Genomic DNA, 21,910 nt, shown 5'->3' with positions numbered 1-21,910 from the left:
GCAGGAATGGGCACAAGCACCTGCTCACACTTATGCCTGACTGGCTTGAACATTGGACACCTGCTGTGCTGCTCTGCTGTCCCTCTTCTCCAGCTGGCAAAGGAACTGCCATCCCAAGTCTGTTTGTTTCAGCTGGTGTAGCTCTGCCCAATGTTCCAATAATACAAAATGGGTAAAAGCGTTGGTTTTGTTTATTTTTTTTCTATTTAAGAAAGGATGATGATGGTGTGGTGGTAGAGGATGAGGATGGAAGAACTGGGCAGTCCCAGCCTTTCCATTGTAGAAACCCAGCACAAGTTCCTCACTCACTTCATCACTCAGCCGTGGAGCCAGAGGCTGAGATTGTCATTCCTTCCTGTACATGGAGCATGGTCCAGGATTACTCATAGTCACCTAAAAAATCCCTAAAGTTTTAATTTAAACGTGTATTTACTCATTTTAAATGACTTGGAGAGCAGCTGGTCTAATCTAAGGCAGAGATTCCTCCTGCAGCAAAGTATTGCTCCACTTTCACCTTCTCCCAGCTCTGAGTTTTCCTCTTAAGATCGGGAAAATCTGTGTCTATCTGTGATGGATGTAGCATTAAGGACACCTCTAAATCTTGTCAGCCAGTGGTCTCAGTATGGCCAGAGGTTTCAGAGTACGGACCTCCCATAAGTCTGGTAAGCATGTTTTGGTGGTTTCTTGAGTCAGAAGTAAAGATGAAGTGTGGAGAAGTGATTGTGCCTACCTACAGGGATATTACTATACCACTTCTGCATGACTAGTAGGAACTGACTTGAACTTCTAAAAGGCATTTTTCCTCAAGAAGCTTTTTCTTGAATTAATCATTAATTATTTATCATTACCCATTAATGCTTCTAAAACCAAAGTGCTTAGCTTAACAAGTTTATTACAATAGATCCTAAAAAAGTGTAATTCTGCCTAGTTTTGAGGAATATCAATTCCCAGAGTGGGAACAATTCAGACTGAGTTACATCATGCAAAGTGAATTTGTTTGCCCAAATAGTCTCATAGCATAGAAGGGGAGTAATGAGAAGAAATGTGGTCCCTCTTCTTTATTCACAGGTTTGAATAATTTCCTGGAGGGTGTGTAGAACACAGATAATTTACTGCTGGTAGCAACAGGAGGTGTTCTGGAGGAACAAGTATCAGAGAAACCAGATTACAAGAGTGGTTCTGAGTCACAGAGTCAGACCTGTGTTGGTCAGTGCTCAGGGGTGAACTTGGAGTCAAACAACCAGGCAAATGGTCCTGTTCAGGGTGAGGTTGAGGACATATCATTGTTTGGTTGCCTTTGCAGTGCTGTACTCAGCAGGAGAAGAGAGACTTGGAGCTGACCCTCCACATTACTAGCTGATGGTATGTCCAGCTCTTTGTATACCCAGAGGAGGACTGTGTGCACCTGGTGCTCAGTGACCTGCAGGCAATGTTGCTGTGTGGTGCTGACCATCTTGCATTCTCCTTAGCTTCCAGATATCTTTCCTTAATTTTTAGTGTTAGGTGGGAAGGAAAACCTACAGACTTGCATTGTAATGACCCTCAGATTTCTCTTGGCATCTCCAGCTGTGAGGAAAGGCAAATAATGACTAAGCACTTGATATGTCTGAAGAAAAAAAGCTCTGTCAGAATTCACAAATATATGAAAATGTGATTCTTGTGGTCATTGTGACATGGAGATCTAAGTAGCCAGGCAGTGACAGCAGAGCCTTCATGTTGAGTGCTCATAATTTTTAGTGAGTCCGTTTGAACTGCATGACTAAGTTGTTCAGCCACACCTGAATCTGGGTTCTTGGGGGATAAAACCTGTTCTGTAGCTTCTTCCTGTGTTACAAAGGCTTGGGTGATTTTAACATTAAACATCAAACATTACTGGCTTCTGAGTTAGGGAGTTAATATGTTCCTAGAATCACTTGTTAAACCAGCAATGCACATGGTATAGCTTATATTACATGTGCCTGTTTACAGCCTACAGGAATGGTATTGCTTCCTTAACACTCTTCTCTTTGTGCTAGACTTCTGTATGCTTATCACAGATTTTGGGGACTTCAGACACTAGAACTACTCCATCTGTTTTTAGGTTCCCTACAAGCTGTGTAGGCTTGCATGCCTATGTATAATTCCTCACATTTCAGGCCAGCCTGATGGATGATAGAGTTGAAAACAGAGATAAGCGAAATCTCTTCTGTGTAGGATCATAGAATGGTCTGGGTTGGAAGGAACCTTAAAGATCATCTAGTTCAAACCCCCATACTGTGGGCAGGGCCTCTTTCTACTAGACCAGGTTGCTCAGTGCTCCATCCAGCTTGGCCTTGGACATTACCAGGGGCATTCCCAATTTCTCTGGGCTCACCATCCTCACAGTATGGAATTTCTTTCTCATATCTAACCTAAATCTACTTTCCTTCAGTTAAACTCATTCCCCCTTGTCCTGTCCCTACATGACCTTGTAAAAAGTCTCTCTCCATCTTCCTTGTAGGCTCCTTTCAGGTACTGGAAGTCTGCAATTAGGTCACCCCAAAGCCTTTTTTTTCCCAGGCTGAACAAAACCAAATCTTTCAGCCTTTCCTCACAGGAGAGGTGCTCCATCCTGCTAATCATCTTGGTGGCCTCCTCTAGATTTGCTCCAACAGGTCCATAGCCTTTCTGTGCTGGGGACCCCAGAGGTGGATGCAGCACTGCAGTTGGGGCCTCACCAGAGCAAAGTAGAGGGGCAGAATCCCAGGGCTTTGGATGCAGCCCAGGACTCGTTTGGCTTTCTGGCCTGTGAGTGCACATTGCCAGCTCATGTCCAGCCTCCCATCCACCAGCACCCCCAAGTCCTGCTGGGCAGGGCTGCTCTTGATCTGTTCATCCCTCACCTGACTGAGTCCAGGGGTTGCCCCAACTCAAGTGCAGCACATTGCACTTGGTCTTGTTAAACCTCATAATGTTGCCATGGACCACTTCCCTCATGTCATCCAGATCCCTCTGAATGGCATCCCATCCTTCAGGTGTGTCAACTGCACCCCTCAGCTTGGTGCCATCTGCAGATGTGCTGAGGGTGCACTTCATGCCTTTGTCTACGTCATTAATGAAGATATTAAATAGTGCTGGTCTCAATACAGATCCCTGAGGGATTTCCATTGTCAGTGATGTCCATTGGGACTCTGAGCCACTGACAAACACCCTCTGGATGCAGCCATCTAACCAATTGTTTATCCACCTTACAGTCCCTCATTGAATCTATTTCTCCAATTTAAAGAGAATATTATTGTAGGGAACAGTGTCAAAGGCTTAACAGAAGACCACATAAATACCTATCAGGCAATATAATTGCACAGCCAAATTAAGGAGAGTATAATAACTTTTAAGTTTGAAGTTGGTCCTGCTTTGCATGCAAGATTTAACCAAATGACCTCCAGAGATACCTTCCACCTCAAATTATGATTCTAACAAAAGAAGGATTTTTTTCAAGAGATACTTAAAACCTTTTCTTTGAGTTCTGAAGTCATAAGGGAAATTACTGGGACTCCCTATGCAAGTCAGAGGTTAATGAAGGTCATGCTCTTTCCATCTGTGGACTTCGCAAACCACATCAGTACTTCATATACCAATGATCTTACTATTTCTGGAACTGGTGAAATTATATTCACTTCTGCATGCTCTAAATTTACCCCTAAGTTACACATAGAAATGCCAACCCTAAAATGCATGTAGAAATGAAATAAAAATTCACAGCTGGCTGGATGCCCCCTGCAGATCTGTGCTGACTTTTCGGTCACTGATGACTAAACTGTAGTTACTCTTGCTTAGCCCAGTGATGTGAAGGCCGGGTTGAACCCTGTCCCTGGTTTCCTATCCCTGATTTACTCTTCCTACCATAAATGAATGAGGATGGGTTATTGTATGTACAGCAGGTGCCAGGCACATTCTCTGGCACTTTTATTTCCTCTTCTTGAGGAATTCACAGACGAAGTAGATGGTGACTTGGCACTCTGAGTCGTTCCACTCTCCTGTGCTGAGCATTTCCACACAGTCCTCGTGACCAGCTGGGTCATGAGGCTCCCCTTGCTTCCAGTTACTGTAGTTCTGCAGTGGGCTGTTGTCTGCATACACAAACTGTCCTTCTCTTTCCATGTCATTCAGCCCAATGAAGGCTCGGAACAGGCCGCTGTTGGAGATGTAGTCAGCAATCAAGGCATTGGTTGCCTCGTCTTTAGGCATGGCCAGTGATCCTCCTCTGTCCCTGCAGTGGATCAAGGCTTCTCTGTAATTCTTCTCTTCTTTCACAATGTAATAGAATTTCTCATCTGTCTCCCTGATACCTGCTATAACTTTGAAGAAGAAAAATTGCTTAATGGCATGTCAACAGATGCTGAAGGTTATTCTATTCCAATATGACAATAAGATGATTTTTACATTAGAATTAATAAAAGGGAAGGAGGAAAAGTGTCCCACCACTGTATTTATGATGAATGATGATGACATGATCAGAGATTGATGTGACTAATGGGATTGTCAAGCTCTTAGCACACATTAGGACAAGAGCTACTCAGTCCTGATTGGCATGTCTCCTGTGACACTTCAGTTTTTTTTCCTGGATGTCTAGTACTAATCAACTTAAGGCAAATGTCAAATGGCAATGTCTAATTCTGGATCACCCTATTGCTTTGTATGTTTTTGAATACAGATTGTGAAAGAGTGCCTAGGGGTAGAAACACAGTGGTATAAATAGCTTTTCAAGCCCTTTCCATGTAGAGGCAAATGAATGTGACTGCTAAGATAAGATATTTTAGATTCAGCCTTATATTCAGAGCTGCTGTAGCACTGTGGCATTGACTCAGAAGAAAATTGTGGTTGCTGAGCAGCTTTAAAAGGCAGACTCTCAACCAGTGAGTTTATAGCCTAGTGAATTAAGCAGTGCCAAGGAGCATGCCTGGGTTGCTGGAAATTGATTGTCTCTGCTAATGGATTGCTGGAGTGGTCCTGAGTAGAGTTTGGCCTTGGAAAATTACCACTCTCCCAAATGATTCAGGAGTTACCCCAGGCACAGCTTAGAATTTAGTAGAGGGAGTGGTCCTGAGGGACATTCTTTGATAATGCATCATTCAGTTTTGTAGTATTTTTAAAATAGATGAGTGTTGTTCTGTGCTGGATGGCCACAGTGACAAAAAACAGTCTCCAATTCAATTAATTAGTGATATAACCCTAGTCCTGGAAGCTGTCTCAAAATCACTTTTATGCCAGGAAACTCCCTTCCTTTTAGTGGGGCACTTTGCACTGCCCACCCAACAGCACTGCCTGCAAACATGCATTCTTATAACCCATAGCCTCGAGTGTTGGTCCCTTGTTACAAGAAAATTGTGCATCACTGAGGGGAGCACTAGGAGTACTGAGTCTGCAGCCTTCCCAGGCAGCAGAAAGATCAAGAGGTTCTTATTGCCCTTCCTGTCTCTCTGGAGCAGACTGGCACAAGCTTCTGCCTTACATTGCCTGACTGGCCACCAAACCTGAGCAGAATGACAGTGCAGAGGTGGTTAGCCAATCATTCCTTGTGCTTTTCTTGATGTATTCTCTTGTGCTGTTGATAACTTGTGTATTTTTTGCTTTAGTCATCTGGTCCTTTTATCCTTATAGATGTAAGATTCAGAGTGCCTGAAACAGAGGACCCTCTCTCTGGGTCATCTGTGGACACTTCCATAGAGCAACAGTGGTTGAAGAATAGCAATGATATCTGTTATTGGAGGCAAATAAATCCTCTCAAATACTTAAGGATGCTTACCATTCTTCACAAACTTGATGGATGTGTTAAGACGAGCCACATTGATATTCAGCTGTCCGACAAATCTGCGGTATCTCCCACAGTCACAGACCGTGCCTGATGCAATACAAAGGGTAGAGGATTTACCTATGTAGAAGCATTTGGGGGTGTGTGTGTGCATGGAGAGTCACCTGTAACCCACTTCCAAAGCTTCTGAAGACCTGGGCTCCACTTATGGAGGGCCAGTCTCGCCTTACCCCACTGGCTACACTTCTGTTCATGTTTAATGTTTTGGCTCTGTCCACTGTACACTCCCTTGCTAACTGGCTTAAGCAAGTTAATACCAACCCAAATAATCAATAGCTTTCAAGCCTTGAAGTCTCAGTTAATAATTTTCTTTTTTTTTTTTTAACTGGAATTTGGCTTGCTAGAGGTTTTATTTGTTCTTTTTGTTTTTCTCAGAAAGAAAATAAGTTCCTGATGGTTTCCCATTAAGCACCAAATGGTCATTTTATATGCAATCTCTTAAAAATAAACACTAGTATATGTTCAAGGTGGGTAACCATTCAAGGTTTCTAGGTTTCTAGTTCATCAGAGTCAAATTATCCTCCTGTAAGCAAACGCATTGCATTAATTTGACAACAGATTATATTTCTATCAATATCACTTAGTTTTTCATCCCCATGCTCCTATTAGGAAACTGTTAAGGGGCTTAATTCCTTTGATATTAAGAAACTTTCTTTTAGTATCCAGTTTAAATGCATACTGCTGGCCTGTGTGTTAGTTTTTATGATACCTAATATTACCCATGAATTTGGGTGACTTCATATTTTGTGTATGCTGGTATATTCATAGGAATCAGTCATGTCCCTGCACTATCCTTTACATTTTTTAACAAAACATTTTCAGTCTCTTCCTTACATTTCATCTATTCTCCTTGGGCCTCAATTACATTTCGTCTATTCTCCTTAGGCATTTCAATGTATCTTCCTTGGGCCTCAAAATTTCATGGAATTCCATACAAACCAACCCTGAAATCAAAGATCCAGCAGATTTGGCCATTCTGCACAGAAGGATGCATAGCATACCTGCTTTTCCTTTTTTTCCTGAAACCCCTGGTAAGCCTTTGGCTCCTTTGTCACCTGAATAAAGAGGAAAATATATTCTCAGATCTCAGACAGTGCATGTGTCAGGGAAGCATATTTAAAAGCCCTTTTAATAATATATTAACAGTGTGCTTTTGATAGGAAGCTCTGATGGACTGTACTGGAAGACATGCCAAGTTAAACAAACCACAATTAATTCTGGTGCATGGAAATGTGAACCCTTTAATAGCTAACTCACTGATAACACAGGCATCTTGTGTGCTGCTGGCTCCTGGTACCACTTACTTTAAATATAAACTGCAAAATGATCCCGAGAGGCTGAAAGCACTTAAGAAATCTTGAAAAGGTGAGATCTGGGTTCTCTAGGGTCTGCAGGACAGAGCCCTTCCCCAGGTTCAGCAGTTCCCTGGTGAGATGAGGCAGCAGATGTGCTCTAAGCCCCTGAATTCATGTGTGCAAGAGATTGTGTATGTGGGCAGCAGTTGGCACCTGCATGGAGGGAGGTCATTAAGGAGCAGCATTTCAGTTCAGTTTATGGAAATGTGATTTATTTGCATCCAACTGCAAACTCTCCAACTCTCATCCAACTCTCTTTTGTAAATTATAAGAATGATAGAAATACTTCTCCAAATGCTCTGCTGCTATATAACTGGATGTGACCTGTTCTTTAAAAAATCTCAGTTGTTATTTGGGTCAGGAACAGCTGGACTTAATCTGAAATTCATGTCAGCTCTTTTATGAATAAAACCTTCAGAGGTCAAAACATACTAATACTTGCTTTGCCTTATTGATGACCATGTTCTTATGTACTTTTTACTTTATATGGTAGTGGTTTTTTAAAGAATTTAGATGTTGGCTGTCATTTTAATTAGCAGCACACCCACTGAACACTTGCAAGCTGGAATTTCAGGCTTGCTTCATTAAGAACTCCAATGTTTAGGCATAGATTTAAACAGTGACCTTTGCTTCCACAAATAAAGAAAATGAGAAACAACTGTAAGGGGACAATAAATTTTGCATTCACATTTTAAAAGAACTTGATTTAAAAGCTCAGAACATTCGTTTACTTTCAGATAAAGAAAAGCAACTTGTGAGATTCTTCTTTTTTGTCTCCTTTGGGGATTGAAGACGTTTTAAGAGATAACTCTCTGAGTTTTCAGTTTTCTAGGTACTTCTGAAAATTAATCCCTCAGGTCAAAATATTTTCTTCTTGTCTGATACTGAGGCTGGCTGGAGGCCATGAAAGGTTTGTTAAAAGCAGTGCTTTGAGAAGCTCTCCAGAGAGACTGTTCCACCCACTCAACAGTATATCCAAGCTGATTTGCTGGTTTGAGACCCCAGAGTTCTGGCAATGGCAGTGTCCCTGATCAACTTTCAAGACCTCCTTGTGGCAGAAGCAATATTCCTTCTCAAGTAGCTCTTTAGGAATATCAGAAAGGAATGCCTGAGCTTCTTCTCGAGACAAATAGAGCACAATTTCATTAAATGATTGTCCAGACAGATTTGGAGTCTACCTTGATTTGGAAGTAGTTGCCATCCCTGCTTATGTGAGCACCTTCTTAAAATTCCTGAATTCGTTCCTTACCAGGACAGGGATGTCCTGTGCATTGCTTGCTCACATGACCCACAGCAGTGCAGGTGACAAGGTGTGGCATCCTCAGCAGCAGTAGGACATTGACTTAGGCCTTCAGCATCCAAACCAAAGGTACACATTTGTCTCTTAGAGTGTTCAGAGGATTTACTTCACAGGAACTGGATTTCTCCCATTCTCTTTTACCAGAGAATCATAGAATAGTTTGGGGTGGAAGTGACCTTAAAGGTCATCTAGTCCAACCCCCATGCAATGATCAGAAACACCTTCAACTAGATCCTTCAAAGAGGATTGATGTCTTAACTCATAAAAGAAATTATTTTAGCCAAATTAGTTGGATATATTGCATGAAGAAAATAAAACTAGGGTATTTCAGTTCACTTTCATCACCAATCTTTATGCATAACTTTATTTGGAGAGCATTGGTCGTACCATTATTTAATATTGCTCTATATCTGGAGCTCTCATAAAGCACATATTTACCTTGAAGGAAAAAACCCCAAGAAAATGCCCAGACCAGAGCTTACCCTTTCCACCAATTGGACCAATTTTACCAAGCATTCCCTGGTCACCAATATCACCCATGGGTCCTTTGTTTCCTAAGAGAAGAAAAGAAGAGGAAATGAGTATGGGTGGTTGCTGTAATTTCTTTTCTGGGGCACTGTTTAGGTCTCTACTGCTGCTGTTTTTCCTGAGTGTGGCCAATCTGCCTGTGTGGCAAAGTGAAGTGAGCTCAGCCCTGAGGTTATTTGGAAGAGTACAGCCAGGTCTCTGCTCCTGTAGGGTACGACAGTAGGACATGGCATAGAACCTTAATAAAATTGCCTTTTCAAACATCATACTGTCTTAGAGAAAATAGAAACTAAAACTGCTAGTGATTTACTTCACAGTCAAACCAGGCTGACACTTTTTATTTTTCTCCACCCCAGGCAAAACACTTTTCTAAGTCCTTGTGGCTTTGCTGGGAGTCCTTGTCAAAGCAGGACTGCAAGTAGGGAGCTACTAATTTTGCTCTATGTGTTTTCCCAGTCTTCAGAGCACAAAATAACAGGTGTCCTTTTTAATTTATTAATAAATAGTGTAAGTTCTGAGATGGCTGTCTAATGATGACAGGCCAATCTAGGGAATCTCAGTTTGCAAAAGGACTTTAACATCAATGAGATGCTTTGTAAATGCTTGATTCCCTAAATTCCTTGTATCTTACCTGGTGTTCATTTTAAGGTAAGAAGTGAAATCGTAAGAATGCACTAAAAAATTGAAGAAGTTTTTTATTATAACAATAATAAGAGAGGGATTTTACAGTTTCAATAAAAGTAAAAACTTTCCTGATTAGTCTTAAGCCACAGTCAAGGAAGGAAGATCTTGGAAATGCATTGTCATTAAACTCTAAAGATAAATTAAGCTTTCAAATTAGAGTATGCAAACAAGGCTGACATGGTCACATCTGGTGCCTCCAAATGATACGCCCAGGTCACACTGTGGATGTGGAACCTATTTAATTGAGCCAAGTCCTGAAACATATGCAAGTCCTTGTTCTCATCTTGGATGCTGTTTGATCAGAGGAACTTTTTAATTGTGTGTGTATGGCTTTGTTTGCTTTGTCTGCAGAATACAGACAACTGAAACCAAATTTTATTGAGCACCCTGACATATTGCTAGGCAATAACGCTCAAAATTCAATTTCAACTAAAGGCTAATTTTAATAAGAGTAATCTTTCTGATTATGTATATGATCTAGGTTTTCTAAATCACGCTCATGACAGCCATATATATTTGTCTTAAGTATCAATAGGAATTGAACCAAGCTAAGTATTGTTATGTTTGCCAATTAATGTTTGACAGGATTGTGAAATCCACTGGTGAAACAGAAATGAAAAGCATTAAACACCAGTCATATGCATCAGTACAGTTGTGTATAATGATATTCATATGCCAGCAATAGCCAACAAACCATTATAAATACCTTTTGGTCCTTTTGGTCCAACCTTTCCTTGTTTGCCTACTTCTCCTCTGTCTCCCTTTTCACCTTCATCCCCTTCCAAAAAAACAGAAAATAAAACATCATGGTACATTTCTCTCAGTGCAGTAAGTACAGCTAAACACATTCAGAAAGAAAAGTTCATGGGGTTTTTTTTCCCCTACTGATTTCTTTTTATTTCACATTGAAGGCACAGCAGCCATGGGATAAATTTTCAGAAAAGAGATGAGGAATCTGACCATCATTAGGAAAAGCTAAAAACTCTCCCTTTCAGAGAGGCTGTTACAACATGAAAATTATACAACAGCAATTTCTACTCCTACACTTTGAGCATTATTAGCTATAAAGCAGATAAATAAACCAATCTTTTGGTATTGGGAAACTTGAGCACATAGGGGCAAACTGCCAAGGGAGGCAACAGGTGTTTATTAATTGTTCCTAGTGGTTCCATTCCTAGTGACTCTGTTCAGGGTATGCAGATGCATTCGGAATGAGAGGAATGTAAATATGTTGAAATAGATCTTGACATAGACCTTGGCACTTAATATGACACAATTCTTGCCTTCATTTTTTGACAGTTGGCATTTGTATGTTGATACAAGAAACTTGTTTTGCAATTACTCCAATGCTTTATTTTGAAAGGTCATACACAGAGTATCTGTAAGAAGCAAAATCATTTCATTTATTATGGTAGTGCAAAGATTTCTCTAAATGAGATTGAGACCCTATTACACAGGTTCCTGTGTAGTTCTGTACAGGCACTTTCACTGTTGGAAGACAGTCTCTCACTGTGCAGCATATTGGGTAAAGGTGCAAGGCAGAAGTTTGTCAAAAAGAAATGTTTCCTTCCGTAAGTAGCATACAAGGTTGCTTTGCATGGAAGGCAGGAAGAAAGGAAGGAAAGAAAGACTAAAAATGACTTTGTCATCTCCTTAGTTTGGAGCCAGATCACAAGAGGAAGATTTTTTTTTTCTCCCCCCAGCAGAGGTGGGGAGGAGACCCAGAACTCGCCTGCAGCAAAGGGCCATCAGTGACCAGGGCAGCCTTCCAGAGCCTCTCCCATTGTTCCCTGCCCTTGTTGGCAATGAGCCTTGCTGTGCAGTGGGAAGCAGTGCCACAGCCTCTTGGCTCAGCCAGGATCTCACATGGTAGTGGCAGCCAGTTGTGTCTGTGCCTGCTGCCCAGAAGGGGAGAGGGCTGTTGTTCAGTCTATGGAGAGCCAAGGGAGGGAAGCCTCTCTGGATGTCAGCCAGAGAGGTGAGGACAGAACAGCAGTATGTGACAAGACCAATAACCTGTCTCACCAAGGGTGGTGCCTGCAGCCCCAGCAGAAAGTGTGCAGGGAGCTGAGGTGTACTGGGGGTGACTGTAACCCAGGCAGCCACTTCCAGCCTCTCACAGCAATGGTTTCCTCATTTGTGAAACAGCTAATCCTAAAAATAGAACCCAGGAAAGAAAGTCATTATACAAGTGGAGAAGCTGTGATCACTTTCTAAAGATGTTTTATTCCTGTCTCAGTTTCAACATTTTGAGCCACTGAAAGATCCAGTGACTTTTCCTCATGGACTTTGGAACAACATTTTCACACCTAGGGCTGCTGAAGTTGAAGCTACTTTGTCCTGTATGTTCCATCAGCCTGAGAGCTGAGGGTGGGAGGAGTGAAAGGTGTGGCAAAGTTTGTTCTGGGGGTTTCCAGAGGTCAGGGAGTGCCTTAACTTTTATTAACACCTTATGTGATCCAAATTTTTGCTTAAGACATCTAAAAGCCTAAGGGAGAGGGAAATAAGTTCCATCACCTGTTTCATCTTGGTGTAAAGAAGGCTGCCACACTCTGTGTTACTTTTCATATCCAGGAAAATGGGAAGAACAATAATTTGTCTGTCTATAAGAGAGGGTAATCCTGCTTTTCCCCTCACCTGTCATCTGAGAATATGTAGGCCATTACAAAACAAGGGTAGAAACAAACAGTGTTAGTTAGTGATACCATTTTATTGTTAATTTAAGATTAGATTAAGCCCAGTACCTGCTGATACTGTACGTGCTGTGACCTCCTTGAGCTGCTGTGCGCTGTGATCTCAAATTTTGGCACGAAAGGTGAATTCTTGGGTCGGGCTTCCCTCTTGTGGTCTTGCCATGATTTGCAACCAGGGAGGGGAGACTGAGAGGTTGGCCGACTGTTTGGGCAGGGGTTGAGTTGGCTTTATTTCTAGTTTACCATAAGTATCCCTCCCTTTCCTCTGAGACTTCATGTGAAGTAGCCATGCCACTACCTTAGCCACCTTTTTTTTTTTTTTTTTTTTAAATCTTCCAGGAAAAAAAATCCTGTCCTGCTAGTACTCTGGACTGGGTTTTTGAGTTCTGTCGTACTGTGCTTTGTGCAACACAAATTTTCTGATCCCTGACCTCATATGCTTCTTAGCTATACCTAGAGGCTAACCTCTCCTTCGTGCTACTTTGCACTCGGGGCAGTGTCAGGTTAAATTTTACCTAATTAGCAGATTGTCACTTTAAAACTGTGGTCACAGAGATGTCAGATATTACACTGCACTGGCATTTGAAACATGGTTGAAGAAGCACTTGGAGTGATTAACTGAAGTAAGACTATTTCTCAGCCTTGTTAGTATTTCCTCAAGTTGATTGGTTTCTGGTGTGTCACAGATATGAAATACCAGATTGCTAAAAGAAACACCTGAAGCAGTAAATTACTAGACTCTTCCAGCTTGGGATTGTGCAAGGCAGAAGAGCAGAAGCCATAAGAAATAAGTAAATTTTGCAGCCATTAGAAGATTTTAATTGTAGTTGAGGGGGAACCACAGACCTTCTGTAAACAAGTTCAGGAAAATGCTGGAGGTCCAATTACCAGCAGGATTTTTTAGGCAGTTGAAAGGGGCTCCGTCTTTTTTGGAGTTTGACTAAAAAACACTAAATAACTAAATGTTGAGAGGTTACCTTTGGTAAAAATTTAATTAGTAAGAATTTATCGACCTTTAAGTGACTTAGATTTCCCTGATGAATCTTTTGTAGGGAATTTATCTGGTTTGTATTCATGAACTCAGGACGTATTCAAGTTCATAGATCTTGTTCACAGACAGTTAGTTACTCTCCAAGTCTTGTAATCAAGGGCTGACCATGGCTCTTGGAGAACCTGGGTGTAACTCCTGGGGGTTTCAGAGCCCATGATTATCTGCATCAGGCTGAGAGCGTGTCTGCAGGCTGAGAAGAGACTCTGAACTGGGCTTATGCATGAGTACCTCTCAGCACATTTGGAGCTGTGCTGAGAGACTCCCTGGGACCACTTTGTCAGCTGTGCTGGTGTGCCACGGCCTCAGGTCAGCTAAATACCACAGAAATGTTAATGCTCTCTCATCCTCCCTTTGGCAGGTGTGTCTCCCTCCAGGATCCAGGACATGCCCACCCCTTCAAAATATAGAAACATCACTTATGCTGGGCTACAGCACAGTTGTCCTCCTACACCAGATACTCTAAATAGAAAAAGTCTCAGTGCCAGCCAAAGACTCTTTGAAAAGCCCTGGGACTAATGACTAATTTAACATGAGGGGGGAAGGATGAGAATCTTTCTTTTAATCTTGATGAGAATACCACATGATGGAATTCTCAAGCAAGGCGAGCAGCTTTGCACTGCTTGCCTTAGATGCATTTATCATTCCTAGGCACAGCCAATGCCCTACCACAAAGGCTTTGTTACATGTGTGACACAGTTCTGCTGAGCTCCAGGTTTCATATCTTAGTCCCACCTCCAGGTGGGACTTTGTGGGTGGCAGATGGACCCTCCCCACCCCCAGAGACTGAACATGCCGAGTACAGGTGATTTCTGCCTCTCCTTATCCAAACTAAAAGGATAAGGAGATGAGCATAATTCTGAAGCCTTGAGAACCCTGCAGGAGCGACTGAATGCCTGCCCTCCTGGAAGAGCCTGACAGGGTTAGCTGTGTAGCTTGGGACACGGAGTGACCCTGAGCAGGAAGAACCTCTGCAGCACTTGGGCATGCACAATATCTGCCGAGAGGGTTTGTCACTAGAGGGAGTCACAGACTTTAAGAAATAAGCAAACACAGCCCTGTTTGTATTTCCAATGTATGAGCGCGTCACAGTTACGTCAATGGAAAGACTCAAAATTTCCTCTGATTTCACTTTCAGTGTCTTTTAGATCCTTAGCAAATTTCCCATCACAGTGTGCATTCTTGCTTTCATGCTGCATTTGGCCACTGAGGACAGGATTTCTTGACATCAGCTGCCTCTTTGACGTGATGTTCCCTTCCCTGTCCTTCCTCCTCCCCTCAGTTCCCAGCACTGTCCTGCATGCCTCCTTTCCCTCTGCCTGATGCTGAGCACTCTTTTCGCCCTATTTTGAAGGAATTCATCTCCCTAAACAGAGGAATATCAATAAGGCAGATGCACATTTTTAGTGAGAGAGCTGAAGCAGCTCAGTGAAGAGCCAGGTGTGGCCAGAGCCCTGTGCTGCCAATGCTGGGATGGTGGGTTCAGTCCCTAGATGGGCCATTCGAGTAAGAGTTGGATTCAGTGATCCTTGTGGGTCCCTTCCAACTCAGAATATTCTGTGAGTCTGTGAAATAGCTGAGCCAGCACAAGGTGAAGTGGGGACCACACGGTCAGAGTGGAAGAAAAAGAAGATGTTTGGCCTCCCTTTTTTTGTCAGAAAACCTGAGAGCTGAGTTGTATGTTCAGCTGTAGTGTGAAACTGCACCCATGGTCACCTTCCCAGGTGTCCTGCAGGAACATGCAGGGCTCTTACATGTGCACCATTCTTACACAGATTATCTTTCTTCACCCAGGTTCAAATTAGACAATACAAGCCCTTCCCTTGTAAAATAAAAAGAATCTTAAAGAAAAAAAATGAATTCTCTGATTGCTTTTCTACTTATAAATTGGACTTCATTAGAAATACCCTCCTCTCATATTGCATTGCATGAGGCATAGCCAAGCCTTCAGTAGGCTCAGTGAACCTCTGCTGACTTGTATTATTTGAAAGTGAGGACCTTTGTGCATGAATGGAATATACATTATTTCTTTAATAACACAGAAATAATTTCAATCATTCTTGATTCCCCTTTTACTTGGTCTGCATGATTTGATTTTCCCAGCCTCTTGTGCAGCCATTCTGACATGAACTCAGAGACCCGTGAATTATGGTGGCTTCAGTGAGGAATCAGACTGCCATTGGTGAGAAATACAGACCCTCTATCTCTTGAATTTATGTATTTAAGTCCCCTGAGCTTTGTAGTTCAGGCTGATAATTTCCAGAAATTTACTGTGTGCTAAAATGAGGAATTCTAGAAGCCACGAAAAATAGAATTATGCATTGAAATTAAAGGACTCTTCAGATCAAAAATGAGGCACTAAGAGGGAAATTTAGTTATAGATTTGAACAGCTATAGGATGTGGTAAGGCATTTTATATTTTTGGAAGGCAACGTGGATAGCAGCATATCTGGTTTCTGAAAGAGTTTGAGATTTTCCAGGAGTGGAACTGCGTAAGCACAATTAAAGCTGAGAGATGGACAGCTATACTGGTGACCACAGAAAATGCTATTTTGAGGTGCCAGCCAATGTCACAGAGTTTATAAGCATCATTTGTCAGAAATAATGATAAAGAAAGATTTTACATCTAAACTGCTATGGGAAACTCCCGGTGCTCTTCAGATTTCATCTTATTCCAGTTTCTCAACCTGGATCTGGTTCAAGACTTTCAAAGTTCTTGTGTCTGGATTTCAAAGAAAATCAACTGGGATCAGGGACAGATAGCAAGACCTAGAGCCAGTCTTCTGAAGTGCTGAGAGCCCATGAACCCATGTGAAAACAGCTTTTGCAGTGCCAGCCCCTGCTCACATATTTAATGGGAGTTCAGAAGTCAGTTTTGGGTTGTCCTCTGTTTGTTTCTACCCTCATGTTGTTGCTTATTGATTTGCTCAGAGCAGGTCAACTCCTGTCTCATCTATGCCAACAGCCCACTTAAAACTTCCTTTGCAGATCAGAGCTTGCAGTCTCCAGGGGAGAGCAGGCTGGAAGAAAGGACAGAGCTGGGACACCCCCTGAAGGCAGAGTCCAGGGGAGCAGAGCCTGATCCTCCTGATGCTGCCAGGGCCACAACAGCTGGTGCTTTTGCTCTCACTGTGTTAGCTGCTGACTGCCCACAGTCCCAGACCCTTTCTCAGCAGCAGCAACAGCCAGCCTGCTTTGCTTCCAAGCTTGGAAGGGTAGAAAGTAAGCAATAGGGCCATGACTACTTTTGCTAGGCCAGTAACCTGGCTGCCCTGGAAAATTCATTGTTTCATTTATGCTTCATTTCTTGGTCCTCTTTGGACTCAAGAAGTCAATGAAGAATAAAGCATGGTCATTATTGCCCCAGTTACCCTGCTGTGAATCAGTGTTAGCTGATGTAAGATGTAAGTTTTCAGTTTCTGTGCCACAACAGCCCAGCTAGGACCAAGTTGTTCCTAACATCTTGGGTCAAACATCGAAAATCACTAGCTATGAACACTGAAAATCTCTATTTTTTTTTTTTTTTTTTTACTTTTTCTTTTTTTTGTTTTGTTTTTGGTGGGGGGGCAGTGGATAAGAAGGGCAGGGGTGTTCCCAGGGTATTTCAATAAGAATCCTAGAAAATACATCACACATTTCTGTTCTTTACTGCCATATAAGCCAGCTGGCTGTGTACCTCAAATCTTTTTTCAGGAAGGCAGTACAAGACAGCCATTGCAGTGGGCTCTTTTTATTGAAAATAATCCCCTCTTTTTGAGAAGAGACCTGAGTGTTACCTAGAAAAGGAAATGGAGAAGAGTGCAATTTTGCCTCTCTCTTCTTTTTATTTTTCTGCTTTTCTGGAGTGCCCATTTGGCAAATTTCTTTGCATAATTCTTGGCAAACAGGCTTCAGGTTTCATTTTCTTGCCCCAGTGAGGGGAACCAGGAGCTGGGGGGGACAGGAGCACCTGGTGGGCACCACGTGAGCCCCCAGAGGTGGGGCTGGAACCCGCTGGGTTCGCTGCACCACGCACCGGAGCCCGGACATGCTGCTGTCCTTGCAGCACAACTGCAAACCTGACAGGACATCCCCTGCATTCCTTCTCCTCCTGGGAGTCTGCAGTCTTCCAGAGTACTTCCTAGCTCTTGCTCTTGTGCACAATGGCCTCTGCTTCTGCCTCATGCTTTCTGGGAGTTGGTGGGGCTGTCGCAGGTGATTTGAGGACTTTTCTGGTAATCAGCCTGCAATTACCCTTTCTTTTTTTTCATCCCACTGCTCATGTCATACTTCTCTTGTGACATCTCAGGTGTGAGCATAACAAAGAGATGTTTTTGAAGGGGAAGAATGCACAAAGTTACTTGGGCAAGTTACATGTGGATTGTGTAAGTGGCCTATCTTCACAACCCTTCTTGAACAGGTGATTTTCAGGGTGAGCACGTGAAGAGGTTGAGAGCTTGCTCCTGTAGCAACTGTGAATGCCTAGAGGATTGAGTCATGCAGCCTCCAATAGTGCAGGCAATAAAGAGTTATCAATTCTGAATTCTCCAAACCCCCCCACTTCTCCCTCAGTGTTCTCCTCTCCACTGTACTGTGTGATGGAAACAGCTGCATCTATCTCAGCTGATGGACCAGGGTCTACTCCACTTGGAGCACACAGATTGGATCTAGCCTGTAGGATAATTTACACCTCGCACTGGGATAGGCGAGGTGAGGCAGTGTAGGAAATCTTACAGCTATTGAATACCTTTTAATTCCTTTAATTCTGGTTGCTTTGGTCCATTAGACACTTCCATGTTCTCATGGAAGAAGGAAGTTTCCACAACAGGAATCTAACCTGTGGTGGTAAAAACAGCTGGTCAAAGTAGTGTGTGAGATCAGCACCTCTGTCTTCTGGGAGCACCACCATGTTTTACCCTAGCTGAGATGCTGAGCAGGTGGAGGTGAGGGGGTAAAACTTGTTCAGGATGAGTCAAAACCCAATTTTAAGAGAACAATCAACAAAGGGACACAAGAGATATAGCACAGAGAAAAAAATCTACAGCAGCAAAAGTCAGAGGCTTGTCTGTTACCAAGCTTAGAGTTTAAACAGCAAAGTTCTGCCTATGGCTGTGGTCATAAGCTTGGGATCATGTGCTCTGAGTCATAGACATTAGATGGATGAAGGAAAACTGACAGCAGGACAGACTTTCTTCTGGCACACTAGGTAAGCATTTTTCATGCTTACATATCATACAGGGGATGCCTGAGAAGTAACAGGGTAGTTCATACACTCAGCCTGCTTTGTCTTTAATTGCCCAGATGACTGGAAGCTAGAACAACCAGTGCCATTAAGGGCTACTTGTAACTGTCCTGGATGAGCTCAGCTCTGGTAGGAACTGAAATTAATCCTAAAGGATCATATCACATAGTCTCCAAAATGTATTTGATGACCTGCAGTGCATATGAGCTAGTAATTTGGAGGTGATTTATACTCAATACTTCTTCCAATCGTGGATCTTGGGGATGGTGATCTAAAGTAGTAGATTGAGCTGTGCCAATAAACTGCTGGTCTCCTGTTTTGATGTCAGCCAGGAAGAATAGGACTGGAAATTACTAAATCCTGATTTTCTCAGTACTTCACTTACAAAGAATAATAATATCTACCCTTCAAATGCTCCCTATACAAGGTAGACCACAGAAGCCAGCTGGAGTCCCAGCTACTCTGTGGTATCATGAGACACCCTCATTAGCCTTGTGACTTGTTAAACACAATTCTGTCAAACTTTGTTCTCCAGCCTGCCATTACTTAGATACTAACTAAACCAATACCCACTAGCTCCCTTGGGGATCATTACATCTCTCTGCATTTATGCTGTGGCAGCAAAAGTTTAAGCTTGGATTGTAATCATAAAGAAATTAATTTCCTGATTAAAAATGGTCCTTTAAGCAACATGCATTTGAATAATCCATCATAAAAACAAATGAGTCTGTAGCAGTGCTCTTGACTTGATAATATTTTTTTCTGCTTTAAATTTAAATCAGCTGCATTTTTCCCCTCTCAGTCTGTAGCCTATAGAAAAATACAATGAATTACTAAAAAGAAAGCAATAGTTTGAAACCGCAATAGCCATGGCGTGGAATATATATTTTAGATCTGTCACTGCAAGATAGATTTGTATGTCATGGACCTAATAAGATACCCTTCAGGCAATTCCGCTGACGTTAGTTGTCTTACAGAAAAAGTAAGTTAATGCAGAAAATTTGGTTTCAGATATTTGCAAAGTGTTTCGAAGATAAAAGACCTGTACATGCCAGATTTAATCTAGTTATTGTTGAAATCTCTAGCAGAGGTCCTGTTTAATTCAACAAAAGCTACTGGATCAGGTCTGATGAATGTAGCAGAGATGTATTTACAAATAAACATTTGAAAATAATGGCAGTTTGGTCATTTTAAATTTTGTGTATCTCTCCCTATCTGTAGATGCAAAGCAGACCATTAACAGTTCACAAAAGGTGCCTACTTTTAAACAAACAACTCCCTCAGTTTGTATCTCTTAGCTGTTTTCATTGTGTGATGAGCACAAGAAATAACACAGTGAAGATTTGTGTAGCTGAGGAAAGATGCAAAAAGACACCTCTAACTTATATGAAAATACATGACACTGTTCCTGAAACTAAAGAAATGAAAATTTAAATCTCCTTGTTTCTTCATTTTCCCCCATTACAGTTACAGTTTACTAGATGTTTGTACAGTCTGCAATATTTCACATCTTTCATGCCCAGCCCATGCCACAAGCCCTCCAAGTCTCCACTGATAAAAAATCAGCTTTTATCAGTACTGGTCTCAGCATTAGCAACCTGATAATTCCTCACCTTTTGGTCCAGGTAAAATTGTGTGTGTTGAGCAGACATCTGTTGTAGGTCGATTATCAACATCAAAACCAAAAATCTGAACTTGCAAGATAAAAAACACTACAAGGGTCCCATATGTCGTTAGCTGCTGTTCTTTCTTGCTGCTCATCCTTGCAGTTTCTCAGGAAATGCCTTTCGTTGTTACAGTCTAAAGAAATGCAGCTGACTCAAAAATAAAAGCTTCACTAGCTGGAGCAGTGGAAAGCTTGGGAGCTACATGCAAGAACAGCTAAATAAAGTGAAGAAAGGAGTTTGACAATGCTGTAGTTATTTCTGTCCTGCACATTATCCAGGATATTTATTTAACACTGACAGCTGTTTATTCCAATTTATCTCTTATCTGAGTTAGACATTTAGCTGCTTTTGCCATGGAAAATTTCTCCAACATATGGGAATATCTCTCTTGTAACTTTTTTGCCTCTCGGCACTGATTCTTCATGCCCAGCATTTCACTTACTCAAGGGACAAAAGACTTTGGTATTGTATCCAAGTGTGTACTAATTAGTTATAGGATACATTTGGCTGGGTGTGTGCTGGAAGAGTAATGCAGACTGCCTATAACATGTAGAGATACTTTTCCATAAAAGCTTTCCACCAAGAAAACTGTTAGTGACAACAGACGAGCTGCCAGTCCACTGTGGGTGGAAATCCCCAGTGCTCTATCTCACCTTTTGGCTGTCAGGTACCCAGAGCCCCAAGAGCAGCAAATGAAAAGTTGGCATTATGCATGGGTGTTTTAGCCTGAAACCCACAAATGATGGGTTTGTGCTTACAGATAGCTCCACAGTGCTAGCCCCAAGCCCAGATCATGTTGGTGGACAGAGCACAGAAGGGACAAGCTTCAGGACGGAAGACAGAGAACAAGATGAGCTTGAGTGACTGCAATACCTTCTCCCACATCACTCTTGCCGTGCACCGGGAGAGGCCATTTATGGGGACAGTGGTGTAGCATAGATCCCAACAGAATGTTATCTTTGGCTTGTCCAGAGGAAACTCCAGCTGGTTTGAATCCTGAGGTAACCTTCTGGTGTTCAGTTGCGTGCTGGGACCCTGAAACCAGTGCAGGAGGTCCCTTGGGTGGAGGAACAAGTTGCAAGCATCCTTCCTTTTGGAAGGAGCTATGACAGATACCTACCTGTGTGCAATCCCTTCTAGAAAAAACTCTAGCTTTCTCTAAAGGAGAGCACAGTAACACCAGGGATAGGAGGATGTTCAAGGTAGCCTGGCAGAAAAGAAAGGACAGATGACTATTTGTAACATTTCCAGGAATTTTCTTAACTTCTGGTTTCTCACACAATGAGACAGCTACTAAAAAAGCTGAACTAGGCTTTTGAGCTACGTAGTGTGTGAGAGGGTGTTTGCTTTCCATCTTAGGGAAAAAAATGTATTTCCTACATTAATAGCTTTTGAGGGGCTTTCCTCATTATTTAAAAGAGTATTTGGTTCCCTAGTCCTGTGTTTCAGTCTTTGGGCATACAGAATAAGTAGTGATATACTGATGTAAAAGTGACTTTACTTAAAGTCTGAAGGAAGGCTCTGACTTCAGGCTTTCATCTGTGATAAAATGTTGGCCAAAGTCCCAAGAAGGGTCAAGATACT

The 21,910-nt window shown here is 42.2% G+C and overlaps 2 protein-coding genes across 24 annotated transcripts in view; one reads left to right on the top strand and one right to left on the bottom strand.

Moving 5' to 3' along the window:
* The window catches only part of TNFRSF11B (TNF receptor superfamily member 11b), a 93,546-nt gene that overhangs the window by 11,158 nt on the left and 60,478 nt on the right, over window positions 1-21,910 (top strand). The window contains exon 2 of one of the 23 annotated variants that reach the window (XM_059865771.1): window positions 6,716-6,861. The exons of the other annotated variants lie outside the window; for them this stretch is intronic. The gene's annotated coding sequence lies outside the window, so the exon portion shown is untranslated. The remainder of the gene's footprint in view (window positions 1-6,715; window positions 6,862-21,910) is intronic. 23 annotated transcript variants of the gene reach the window in all.
* Window positions 876-20,452, bottom strand: COLEC10 (collectin subfamily member 10). Its single transcript, XM_059865922.1, has 6 exons — window positions 20,273-20,452; window positions 10,404-10,475; window positions 8,968-9,039; window positions 6,832-6,885; window positions 5,765-5,860; window positions 876-4,316 (listed from the first exon to the last, which is right to left on the bottom strand). The coding sequence occupies exons 1-6, from the start codon at window positions 20,418-20,420 to the stop codon at window positions 3,925-3,927; spliced, it is 834 nt and encodes a 277-aa protein (XP_059721905.1). The 5' UTR covers window positions 20,421-20,452; the 3' UTR covers window positions 876-3,924.

The sequence above is a fragment of the Haemorhous mexicanus genome, chromosome 1 (genome assembly GCF_027477595.1).
Source record: "Haemorhous mexicanus isolate bHaeMex1 chromosome 1, bHaeMex1.pri, whole genome shotgun sequence".
NCBI classification, from domain to species: Eukaryota; Metazoa; Chordata; class Aves; order Passeriformes; family Fringillidae; genus Haemorhous; species Haemorhous mexicanus.
This window is presented reverse-complemented; position numbering and strand designations above follow the sequence as displayed.

Coding starts and splice junctions, on each gene's coding strand:
- COLEC10 (XM_059865922.1), bottom strand. CDS start 20,420: ATGAGCAGCAAGAAAGAACAGCAGCTAACGACATATGGGACCCTTGTA. Junction 10,476..20,272: donor AATTTTACCTGGACCAAAAG/GTGAGGAATTAT, acceptor TTTTTTTGGAAG/GGGATGAAGGTGAAAAGGGA. Junction 6,886..8,967: donor TGGTCCAATTGGTGGAAAGG/GTAAGCTCTGGT, acceptor CTCTTTATTCAG/GTGACAAAGGAGCCAAAGGC.